General features: G+C 23.6%; 2 protein-coding genes across 5 annotated transcripts in view; both read left to right on the forward strand.

Moving 5' to 3' along the window:
- LOC126896990 (uncharacterized) overlaps positions 1–11,659 on the forward strand; it is a 46,392-nt gene extending 34,733 nt beyond the window's left edge. The window contains exons 1-5 of one of the 4 annotated variants that reach the window (XM_050670306.1): positions 6,184–6,634; positions 8,800–9,085; positions 9,234–9,611; positions 9,711–10,066; positions 11,386–11,659. In XM_050670306.1, the coding sequence (XP_050526263.1) occupies positions 6,601–6,634; positions 8,800–9,085; positions 9,234–9,611; positions 9,711–10,066; positions 11,386–11,531 (1,200 nt within the window). In that variant the 5' untranslated portion in view covers positions 6,184–6,600 and the 3' untranslated portion in view covers positions 11,532–11,659. Of the gene's footprint in view, positions 1–6,183; positions 6,635–8,799; positions 9,086–9,233; positions 9,612–9,710; positions 10,067–11,385 lie in introns of those variants that run through there. The other 3 variants (XM_050670303.1, XM_050670301.1, XM_050670305.1) reach the window with 3 other exon arrangements.
- The window catches only part of LOC126896997 (uncharacterized), a 192,619-nt gene that overhangs the window by 70,106 nt on the left and 109,530 nt on the right, over positions 1–12,983 (forward strand). The window lies entirely within an intron of this gene.

A 12,983-nucleotide genomic window follows, 5' to 3' on the forward strand; every position in this document is an offset into this window, starting at 1 on the left:
ATGTATGTATGTATGTATGTATGTATGTATGTAACTCTCCAAACGCCACGCGTTATCGCATATTCCGTCGTCTAGACTAAACTGTCATAACGCATTCACCCCACCCCACGCCGCGCTCATCACACGACGACAACACTATTCCTCTGTATAAATTTATTTTTGGTTATCGTACCCGTGTGCTTGTCATCAATATTATATATATATAAACAAATTTTTATTTTGACTGACCAATACTATCCGCGTACCATACGGCTTACGTATATATTCCTACTGCCGTTTATACCTCAGGTATAACGTTAGTCCGACACGCCCGCCCACAAAACACAGCTATACCTAGTGCATGATACTTTTACGTAGTTAAGTCGCATTATTTGTATATATATATATTCTAATTACTATTAAAAATATATATTAACACACTTTATTCTAATTAAGAGATATAAAGTATTCATTCCGAATTCGAGGGATGTTTTCCGTATTGTCATTTTTCGTCACTACCTCCATGTTCCGGGAGTGGGTAATTTGCGCGCCTGCTGCTTTCCTTGGATGTGGTAGCCGTTTCTCAGACTCCCTCCCCGGAATCGAACCCTGATTTCCCGTTACCCGTAACAACCATGATATTGATAGTAACTACTATCATAATATGAAACTAAAAAGTAAAAAATAAATATAGTTTAAAAAACTAAATATTCAGAACTTAATTAATTTTATCGATATACTTTATCTGAAAAAAAAAAATCAAAAAGTTGTTAAAAAATCTACTAAATTGAGCATATTATAAAATTCAATTATAATTGTAAAAATCTATTTTAAACTCAAGTGAAACTAAAAATCATTTTTTTTAAATGATTTATACAAATATATGTTACCAAAAATTTGGAATGTTATAGGTTGGCAGTAGCACACACAAATAAAGTTAAAAAATTAATAAATTACAAAGTAAAATTATTTAATTTTATACTTGAAACCTATTACCATATCAAACCTAATTCGACAATAAATACTTCAAATATATTAGAAATGAATTATTTTAATTATCTGTATGGAAAAGGATGGTTAAGGAACTTTTCAATTTTTGAGGGTTATATCTTTAACAAGATACTAGTTGTAATCATTTTATGTATCGTTAAAAAAAATTGAGGTTTCCCCCAATTACGAGGAACGAGGAAAATTTATTCTTCAATTTTTTTTTTAATATTTAGAAAATATCTTTTACTTTATTTAATTTTTCTAAAGATACTTAATAAATACTGAACTACTTTTAAAAACTTTTTAATTTATTTCTTCACAGTTTTATTTTTTAATATAAGCATATAATATATTTAATTTACATTATATGTTTTTTAATAATCTAAAAATACAATCATTTAATAACTCTACCCACATAGCAATTTCAATATATTAATATTGTCAAAATATTCTTACAAAATACTTTTTAAAATATTTTGAATAAAATATTGTGACAATATCTCATAAACATAATAAAAAATATATTCTATTGAAATATTTTCATAATATGCTCACAATATAATTTTTTAAATATTTGTTTATGTATATTTTGATAATATATTAAAGAGAATAAATACAGTATATTACACCGAAAATATTTCTACAATGTGCTTAAAAAATATCTTTTTAAATATTGGCTTATAAATATTATGAAAATATATTAATTAAAATAAATATAGAATATTTAACTTGAAATATTTGTTGAATATATTATCAATATAATTTTTTAAATATTATAAATATATATCTTGTTGGCCAACTGAGGTAACTTAAGAGACACAAGCCATCCTCTTTTCTCCCTTTAGTTACATCTTTGGATGATATTGGTATCTTGTTATATAATACTTATGTATTATATATACATATTCCTAAATCTTTAATAAGTAAACAGCCATTTTCTCTAATTAGTATCAATTTTAATTAACCTAATTCAATTAAGCTAAGTAAGTCAAGGACAGTAAAAAAAACCTTGTTGCTATTATTTGCAGGCCTATCGAGTTAAAATTTTTTTAGTTTGATCAACGCAATAATATCTTATTATTGTCCTGTGAAACTAAAAATCCTAAAAAGTTTTTTTATTATAGTTAGAATATATTTCTATATTATCAACAATAATAGTCAGTTTCTAACTTACAAGGAGAAATCATGGTGATGGGGTCACCGATTTTCAAAAAAATTATATGAATCTAATCTAAATTGAATATAAAATTGTATTTACTTTGAATTTTTTTAAACAAGAAAAATTACTTAATAGACAAATAACCATTTGAACTACCTTAAATAGTATTTTTTATTCTATTACTATCAAAGCAACCTGTGGGTCAATGGGTCACGTACGAATCCAAAGCGCTTGAAGTTACAGAGTTCGACTCTCGCGTAGCGGTCTAAATTTTTGCATTTTTTTAATATATTGATAAAACATTTTAAAAATATTGTCACAATATATTTTTTATAATATTTTAGAAATATACCTTTAAAATACTGTAAGAATGTAATATTCGCTGCTAAAGTATATTCTGAGAACATTGTGAGAATATTTCAATATATTCTGGTTATATTCTAGAAATATTTTAATATCAAAAATAAATATTCTAGGAATATTCTAGAAATATTTCATTGATATGTGGGTATAGACGATTTTTATTAAAATAATCAAATAAGATAAATCAAGGTAATATATTATTAGTTCAATTTATAAAGTTTTTAAAAATAAAATTTATTTATAATTTTTTGTAAAAACTAATTTGGTAATTATAATTTAAATAAGCAGGAATTTGTTCAGAATTTTTTTTTTTTTGTAAATCCACGCTTTATTTTCTGTTATTTTAATTTTTTTTATTAGTTCATTAAGAGACATAGCGATCTCCCCCTAAGAGGAGGTTTTCTTAACCATTTATACTCCGGGACTGGTGGTTGTCCGTCCCCGGAGAATGGGATAGTGACTTCAATTACCGAATTGATCTCTCGTTCAGTAAATAAAACCACCCATGACCGAGTTTCGCGCATTAAGCACTGCCGCGTTACTGACTTGGTCACACCGTCACAATTATTTTGTGTGATATACATTTATTTAGTACTATACTAAATTGAAAGCCTTCGCTTGTTTTAAGAAAATGCCGACATATTTTTTTTCAAGGACTATAAATTGATTTATTAATTCTTTCATAGCATAATTATTATAATTGATATCATTTTTTACGCATATATGACTTAGCAATTAAGTAAAATTATCTTTATTTTACATAGCATGAAGTATTTAAAACTACAGAGTGCCATAAGTTTTTATTATTACAGGAATTCTCAAGTTTAAAAAATATTAACTTTTATTTTTTAATATTTAGAAAATATCGTTTACTCTATCTTATTTTCCTAAAAATTAATATATGTACAAAAAGCCTTAATTTCTTAAGCGATTCCCACTTAATAAATACGAAGCTAGTTTTAGAAATTTTTTAATTTATTTCTTTACAGTTTTATTTAATATAAGCATATAACATATTTTATTTACATTATATTTTTTTTAATAATCTAAAAATATAAACATTTAATAGCTCTATAGACGATTTTTATTAAAATAATCAAATATCATAAATCAAGGTTATATATTATTAGTTCAATTCATAAAGTTTTAAAATAAAATTGATTTATAATTTTTTGTAAAAACTAAATTGGTAATTATAATTTAATGATTTAATGATATTGTTAGAAGCCAACAGTTTAAAAGTTATTTAATGTTTCTAAAAGTTAATTCAATTATTTTTTTATAAAATAATAATAACTAACTAAAAAAAGGATTTGAAAAGAAGAGAGGGATCTAATTTACTTTCCCCTCCTTAATCCAGTTAAGAGACTCATCGATCTTTGTTTCACTATGTCATTACTAAAAAATAGTCATTAATACAATCCAATATTTTTTTGTATTAATGTAATGTCTTATTTCTTGCAAATTCTATGAAAGATAGAAATCTTCGTTAATTGTGTAAATACGAGATACTCAAAGAAATCTCTCAGATGCGCCTTCTTTGAAATTCAATTAAAACTTTACACTGCTTGTTTTATTATCATTAATTTTTTTTTTTTGACGATAACTTACAAATTGATTTCAGCCACTTGATTGTGACACAATATTTGACGATTCATTTTTACAAGTTATAAATACTATTAATAGTGATATCAAATCATTTGTCTGTGGAAAAAATCAAAGATTTATTCATCATTCGTAAATAAATTATGATGACATAGTGGAAATACGAAAGAACCCAATGGTAAAGTTATCAATGACTGCCTGTAGGAAAATGAGATTTTTTTTTATTTATTTTACAAAATACATTTTGGTACCTAGATCTCTTAGATGACCGTCTTATTTAGCGTATTAAACCAAAAATAAAATAATAATTAGAATAAAAATAATAAAAGAGGTTAAGCAAGTGGTAGATAATTGAATATTTGCAATATTAAATTTTTTTTTAAGTTATATCATTTTTTATTAATTTTAGTAGTGGTTCATTATGGAATAGATTGTTCGAGGATCGAAAGCATAGTTTAAATTGTACTTACTTTGCGTCCTATGTAATGCAATAATATTTTAAGCAATCCAACGTTGTTTCTGGTATTAAATGCACTACGTATACTATTTACACTGCACGTCATATAGGCAATATAATTACTTACGCGAACGATTCAAATTTTAAATAATACGATTTAATTACACAAAATTTATTACTGATTTTACTTGTAAAAGATTCTAAAGATTCTAAATTTTATTAGAAGTATAAATCATAATTTTTCCTTATTTAATTTTTTTTATGTTTTTTGAATAAGTATTTTCTTTTGGGAGAATATATATTATTGAGTGATCGACCAATACTTCTTAAATCTTCCTCTGTTCTGGCCAAAAAAAGATTCAAAAATATTTATATCAATGTAAAAAATTTATCATGTGGCCGACCTCAAGTAGTTTGGATTAAAGCGAAGAAAAAGAAGATGAAAAAATTTATCAAGGAGGTATTGTGGTGGCCCAATGTATTGCAATACACATAGACCAATAAAAATTGTATAAAATTAATTTAAATCTCAGTTTAAATTGAAAAAATTGTGACTTTTAACTCTGTCTGCCGGCGCGATTTTTGTTAAAGCAAAGACATTAGCGACGAAACAGGCTACCCAATAAGAAAAGCTCACACTAAATTTTAACTATTAAATAAAAATTTAAAGTTGGGTTTGATGTATTATTAATATAATATAATAAAAAAAAATTATGTTTAAAATATTATTTGATACTTATTACCACAATAAGAAAAATGAAACATTATTATTTAATGAACAAATTAATTTAAATTAAAAGGTAATTCACTATAAAACATAATTCACTTTAAAATTTCTAAATTTCATTTAGTTTTAATAAATAATATTCTAAGTTCAAAAAATTTAAAAAAAATGACCAAGTTTTTTTAAATTGAAAAATATTCCAAATTAAATAAAAAAACGACTTAGACCCAAAGAGTGAAATCTTGAGAAGTGTCGTAGATTTTGTGTATTTTAATAGTCAGCAAGGGGTAATATAACGATCCCTTAGTTGATCATGGAAGCTGAGACTTATTATTCTAATCGAATTATTATAATGAGGGCCCTGCGTGTAGGCGTTACTTAAAAATCTCTACAATAATTATATTTTATCCCATAATAATCTGGTTGTTATATATTTTAAATAAGAGAACCCTGTTTTAGTGATCTTGTATAATCAAAATATGTGACATACATGTACAAATGATAACATCATATTATATGTAAATATTATAAGTAATAATATAATATTACATTAGATTCAATTTAAACTTTAGACGGCTTGTTATATAATAATTACTTTTATTTTTTGAAGATAACATACTTACAACTTGATTTCAGCCACCTGATTATGACACAATATTTGACGATTCATTTTTACAAGTTATAAGTACTATTAATAGTGATATCAAATCATTAGTCTGTGGAAAAAATCAAAGATTTATTAATCATTCGTTTATAAATAAAGATGACATAAAGTTGTTATCAATATCTTGTAAAAACGATTACGAGTGTAGACAAAAAAAAGAATCAAGCTTAAACAAATTAAAAAAAGAATTAGAGTCTTTAGAGTGTTTTCACACATTTTTATGTCTTTATATTTTAGAAGTATTAAAAATTGATATTCGGACTAAAAATTTCAATCCAAATCATATTTTTAAAATACAGTTTCCACGTGTATCTGAATACGTAGTTAGGATGATTTCATTTTTTATTTATGGCAAGTTTGTTGTTAACCCTTGGCAATATAATTTAGCAAAACGACTTATTGATATAGTAAGACTGGAATATCATCAAAAAAAGGATATATTGGATATTATTTTAGCACAATTAAATGATTCTGCATTACTATCTTTAATGAATGAATTTTGCGATAATTGTAAATTAAATAATGAATTTTTGAAATAAATTATTTCATTCACATTTAATACTTTCAAAGGAGAAATTGGACAATTTTTAAATCGTACAAGTTTAAAAAATTATGTGAATAATTTGTTGTCAAAGACAAAAATTACTTTTGTAACAAAAATGAACAGAAGTTCTTATACACATATTAATAAAGGTAATCAACATGATGTACTCTAAAAATTTTCAGAATAAAAACTTTCTTAAATATTAGTAATATATGGGTAATAAACATGAAAATTAATAATATTACAATTAACACTTTATCATCGACGAAATGCTGTGATTTTTTTTTTTTTATTTTGTTTATTGCCAGTTTTTTTAAATTCTTACTGTATCGATTTTTTAACGATACATCAAAAGAACAAATCGTATGCAATTAAAGACATATTACTCAAAAATTGATATTATTTCCCTCATTTCTCGTAAACTGTGGAAATTTCCCCAAAAATTACTATTTTTATAAAAAGGTAAATTTCGACATTTTTTTAACTTTTTTTTTCTTAAAGCTAACATAACTTTTAAAAAAATGGATGGATCATAAAAAATTAATTTTTATGAGTACCTTAGGTATTTCCCTTTTATTTGTTAAATTTTTTTTCGAAAATCTGAGCATTTATTTGGCTTTTTTTTTTGGTGGGTGGAGGGGGGATAAAAAGTAGCAATTTTGCATAAGGAGTGAAATTTTTCAAGTAGATTTTTGATCATGTTCCAGAAATGCTACGAGCTTCAAACATATGTTAAATTAAATTTTTTGTTACATATTTTAAGTTAAAAATATTTCCGACAAGTTATATTTATGAATAAATGGATGTCGTAGTTAATAATAATGCTATTTAAGTGTTAAAAGTTTTTTTTATTCAATTTAATATTCTGAGCTTTAAATTGCTATATCTTTTTGAAAATTTTATGGATAAAAACTATGCATAAGTACTTAAAAAAAAATAAAGCTCATAACTTGGACAAAAACAAACGGATTTCAATAAAATTTTCAGAGTACCTCTGGAATTTCTATGGTCAAGCCTAGTAAACATTTCAGGTTCTAAATCGAAAAAATTAGCATTGTAGTCAATACATGTTTATATGCTCACGGAGTGCTAAAATTTTTTTTCTCAGCTCGAGATGACTTTCCGACATTTTACTGAATTTCTACATTCTTTAATAATATGTAGACAATAAATATCTAATTCAGTTTTGTTTACAATTATTAATGCCTTTACTTTAGGTGAATTAGTATATTCAAAAAAAAGTTAAAGATACGTAACCTAACTTACAAAAAAAACGATATTAGTGTCAATTTTAAATATTTTAAGGAGGATTTGTGCAACTTTTAATGTGCATCTGATAAGTATATTTAGTGAAAACCAATGACTTATGATAAATTACAATTTTTTATTTCCAAAATAAAATTATAATTAACTAATGAGAGTCAGAATAATCGAAAATTCTTTTATTGTTATTTTTGATAAATCCATACTATTTTGATATACGTTTGCTATAGATTTAACAAAATAAACAATACTATATTATTATTATGTAATAATAAATCATATAACTTGTGTATAGGATATAATTAAGGAAATAAGAATTTATGTTACTTTTGAAATAATCTAACAATTCCTTTTAAAAATAAAATACTATCTACATATTTGTATTGAAACGTTTTTATTATAGTACTTTTAATCGAAGTTATATTTTTCCAACTAGGCCGCGTCTTCACTGTTCTACGACAGTGCTGGGTTTTTTTTTATTTCTTTCATCAGTTGTTTTAGTGAACTAAATAATGCATCTGTTCTATAGTCCGGCTTATGGTTAATAATATTTTCATTTTTTTTATTATCAAGTATGCTACTTACATATTGATTAACATGTTAAATTTTTTACAGCTCTATGATAACTTGGAACTCTACTACCATTTTTCTTAATGATTCATTTTTGCTTTGTAATTGAACCAAAATATTTTGACTGATTACATATTGGTTATTCTGAATAATTATATTTTCAAAGAAGTCTATAGTTAACGAAACACAGTGGCATAACAAACGCACGCAATTTGACTTAAATAACTGATACATCTAACACTTTTCTACTGTAAGCGAAGTCATCTTGCGTTACACAATATTTGTTAAAAAAATACGCGCCAATCGACACTTTACAATATAATAAATAAATCACAGCTTAATTTCAAACAAACTTTAATATATATAAACTAATTAATTTTAATATTATTTTTCTATTTTCTTTGTATTATTCTAATCATTTAGACATTAACTTTTATTTAATTTCTTTAATTTATTATTCATATTACAAATAATGGAGCAGCTAATCAAAAGGAAATGGTTATTGATAAAGACTACGAAAATATTAAAAAAGTTTTTTTACAAAGTTTAAAATTAAATAAATATGACGATGAAATATTTAAGAAAAATGAAATACATTTCTTTAATAAAGATTTGTGGGAAAAATTACGTAATAAACGTCTATCATCTTCTCGTTTTCGCTGTGCTTGTTCATTTAATCAAACAAAAAATAACGAACAATTCTTGAAAAAAACATTGCGCATTTGGAATAAAAAATATGAAAACTCTGATACTAAAGATAATATTCTGTTAGTAATAAAAAGTATAATAAGTAATATTAAATACAAAATTATCTTCATATTATTTTTAGCAATTTTTTTTTTATAATTTAGTTTCAAACGTTTTTAAGAAGATACTAAATTCCTGTTTTGTGCTTTTGTTGGTATATATATATAGGTTTCCTGTGCAATATGGTACAGTTAATGAGCCCAAGGCAATAGAACTTTTTGAGAAGAAAATGGACGTAAAGATTGAAATGTGTCATAAATTTATTGATGAAAAGATTAACTATTTAACAGCAAAACCATCTGGTTTTATTAAAAAAGTTTTTCTACAAAGTTTAAAATTAAATAACTATGACGATGAATTATTTAAGAAAAATGAAATACATTTCGTTAATAAAGATATCTGGGAAAAACTACGTAATAAACGTCTAACATCTTCTCGTTTTTACTGTGCTTGTTCATTTAATCAAACAAAAAACAAAGATTCATTCTTGAAAAGGACATTGCACGTTTATAATGAAAAATCAAGTAATACCAAAAATAATATCCAGTAAGTAATAATAAGTTATACAATAGTTATTTTTAAATATTTTAGTTTTGTGAAGATAATAATTTCCAGTTTTATGCTATTGTTGATTTATATATATAGTTATGTTGAGCAATATGGCATAGTTAATGAGCTGAAAGCAATACAACATTTTGAGAAGAAAATGGACGTAAAGATTGAACCGTGCAGTGCATTTATTGATAAAAACATTAACTATTTAACAGCAAAACCAGATGGTATAATTGGGAAAGATGGTATTGTTGAAATAAAATGTCCAGTTAAGGTCCAATATATGACTCCCGAAGATGCTATTAAAAATAAAGTAATAAATTATGTGCATTACAATAAGAATGAAGAACTCGTATTAAAATGTACTTCTGATACTTTTTATCAAATACAAGGAGAATTACATATTACACAATGGCAGTATTGTTATTTAATTATTTGGACACCAAAAGGTACTAAAAATAAAATCAGAATAAATAATAAGATACAACTAAGATTTTCTGAAATTTTTCCAAAATTTAATTTTTTTTTAGATTTTTATTTTGTTTTCATAAAAAGTGTAAATAAAATATAATATATAGTTTTTATTATTATTGTATATGGCATGCTATTGGCCTACATAAGATTAACAATAACACCAAAAAAAATATTTATAACAATAGTAGTAATAGTAATACACGATTGATTAATATAGAAATGATTGAACTAGACGAGTAAAAAAAATGGTTATAAATAAATGTTAAGTGCTATAGGCGTGTGGTAAGATTCAATGTTTTTTGCAAAATTATAATAAAAACAATATGGGTGACTAGATTTTTTACAAATATTCAGAATATTCATTTTTTACAATTTTTATATTCAAATTGTTTATTTTTTTTAAATTATTATTTTTATTATTTTTTTCTTTGAGAATATTATTTCAATTTTACTTGTTGGTATAAAAATGTTTTACTTATTTTTTTTTTAAAGACAAATTTTGTTGTCTTTTACACATTTAATTATAATCTGCGATTACAGTAACGGTTTTACAATCGACAGAGAAATTTAATTTTTTATTTCTTCTCCTGTAAATATTAGACCCATGACAAATTTTACGGTCTAGGCTTAATTAATTATTAAAACACTCCATATTTAATAAAACTAAAAACCAATTTAAGTNAATTATTAAAACACTCCATATTTAATAAAACTAAAAACCAATTTAAGTACTATAACTGAGAATTTTTGAGTTTTTATTTTTGATATTTTTAGTTTTAGATAAATATTTTTAATTTTAAAATAATATTTTTTCATTTTTTAAATAACATATATATTTATATTAAATATAATAAAATAATAAATAATAGTATTTTAGCTATGTTTAAAATATATTCGTAAGGGTACATTAAAAATAGGTCGTAAAAATACCCATTTTTTTTTATTCAGACTGCTCTATACAAAAAAAAAAATTAAATTATTATTTTAAAACCCTATATTTTATTTCAATATTGATTATAAAAAAATCACATAATAAATTACATAAACTATTTCTGAAAATTTAGGTTAAGATAAGCCAATTACAATTTTCGACATGTGTGTCCGGCATTCCACAATCTTCGGAATATAAAATGTTGTATTTGGAATTTGTATTTGTGTTGCTACTTATTTTAATACCTATTGTCACCCAGATAACAGTTATCCCATTGACACTAGATTTGACTACAGTTGTTGTGGTCAAAAATTTTATCCAAAAATAATTTTACTATAAAATGCTATTATTTAACTTTTTTAGGTATAGTTTATTGTAAAATTATTCGAGATGACAAATTTTGGAACGATAATATGGAACCAAAACTTATTTACTTTTACGAAGACTTTATGTTACCGGAATTATTAAATATTCATTTAACTAAGGATCTTAATATTACGAATATTTAGCTAAAATATAATAAATTATTACACATTCATATTTAAATAAAATAAAAAATGATTGTAAAAATGTATTATTCATTAATAAAAATAAAAATAATAAAATAAAATCTAAGGAAGTTAAGCGATTCTAATAATAACAAAAGTCAGTGAATTTATCATTTAGAATTTTTCATCCAAAATCATTGAATTTTTGTAGAAACTTAATATTGCTAAAATATAATAAATTATTATATTATTATTATGCATATTATTATATATGCAAATTTTAATTGAATCAATAAAGTTATTGTGAAAATATATTATTCCTAAATAATGAAATAGCATCTATCTAATTATATCACATTCTCAAGATTAAAAAAAAGTAGGGACGAGACAAAACAGTATAGATCAATATATGATTATGATGAACATAAGTGTCAAAAAAAAGTTTTCATGAAAAAATTTTCGAAGATTGTTAGGTCAAATTTTATTTAGAAATTTTTAAAACCTTAAATAATACAATTAGTTTATATCTATTCTGACAACATTTTTTTTTTAATAATGTTAAGGCATATTTATAGTTTTATAACATTAGATTATAAAATTATTTCCTGGATATCTAACTGTGATAATTAATATCATAATTATTTAATTAATTAAATTTTTTTTATGCATAACTAGTATTACAATTAAATAAAATTCTCATTATTTTACATAGAAGGAGGTTTTTAAAAATTCAGAGTGCTGAAGTGTCAAAAAGAATTATGAATATTCTGAGTTATTATTATAATAGTAATTCTCAAATTTATAAAATATTAATGTATCTTTGTATATTTTGAAAATATCAATTTAACTCTCTCTTATTTTCCTAAGAATTAATATTTTATGAAAAAATGCTATGCTATATTTTTATAACTTCTTAAGCGTTTCCCTACCTGGGTAGAATCTTGAGAATATCCTCCCTTAGATTATTATGGGAGACAAATCCAGAGGTAAAATTTTTTTTTTCAAATTAAAGTATATTACATAATCTTTAATTTAAGATATATATAAAAGTTTCAGTCTTCCGGAACATTTTCAAAAGTTAAGTTGAAAAAGTTAATTTTTTGTAAAAAGTTACCATTTTGAAACCCTTCCTGTGGGCTGTTAAATGGTCAAATTATCACAAAAATATATAAAATGATAGGTAAATATCTAAGGCATTTATAAAAAAAAAAAAATTAATTTGATTCGATCATTTTTAAAAAATTTATGGCAATTTTAAGTAAAAAAAAATTGAAAAAATATCGAAAATTAGCGATTTTTAAATTTGTAATTTTTTGGAGGATTTCCACCGTTTACGGGGAACGAAGGAATTTTTTTCAATTTTTGAGGGTAATGTCTTCGACTAGATACGATTTGTGATCTTTTGACATATTGTTCATCAAAATCGGTCCTGTGAGAGCTGAGATTGAGCGTTCACAGACACAAAAAAAAAAA

Source organism: Daktulosphaira vitifoliae, unplaced genomic scaffold, assembly GCF_025091365.1.
Source record: "Daktulosphaira vitifoliae isolate Bord-2020 unplaced genomic scaffold, ASM2509136v1 Scaffold_1, whole genome shotgun sequence".
NCBI classification, from domain to species: Eukaryota; Metazoa; Arthropoda; class Insecta; order Hemiptera; family Phylloxeridae; genus Daktulosphaira; species Daktulosphaira vitifoliae.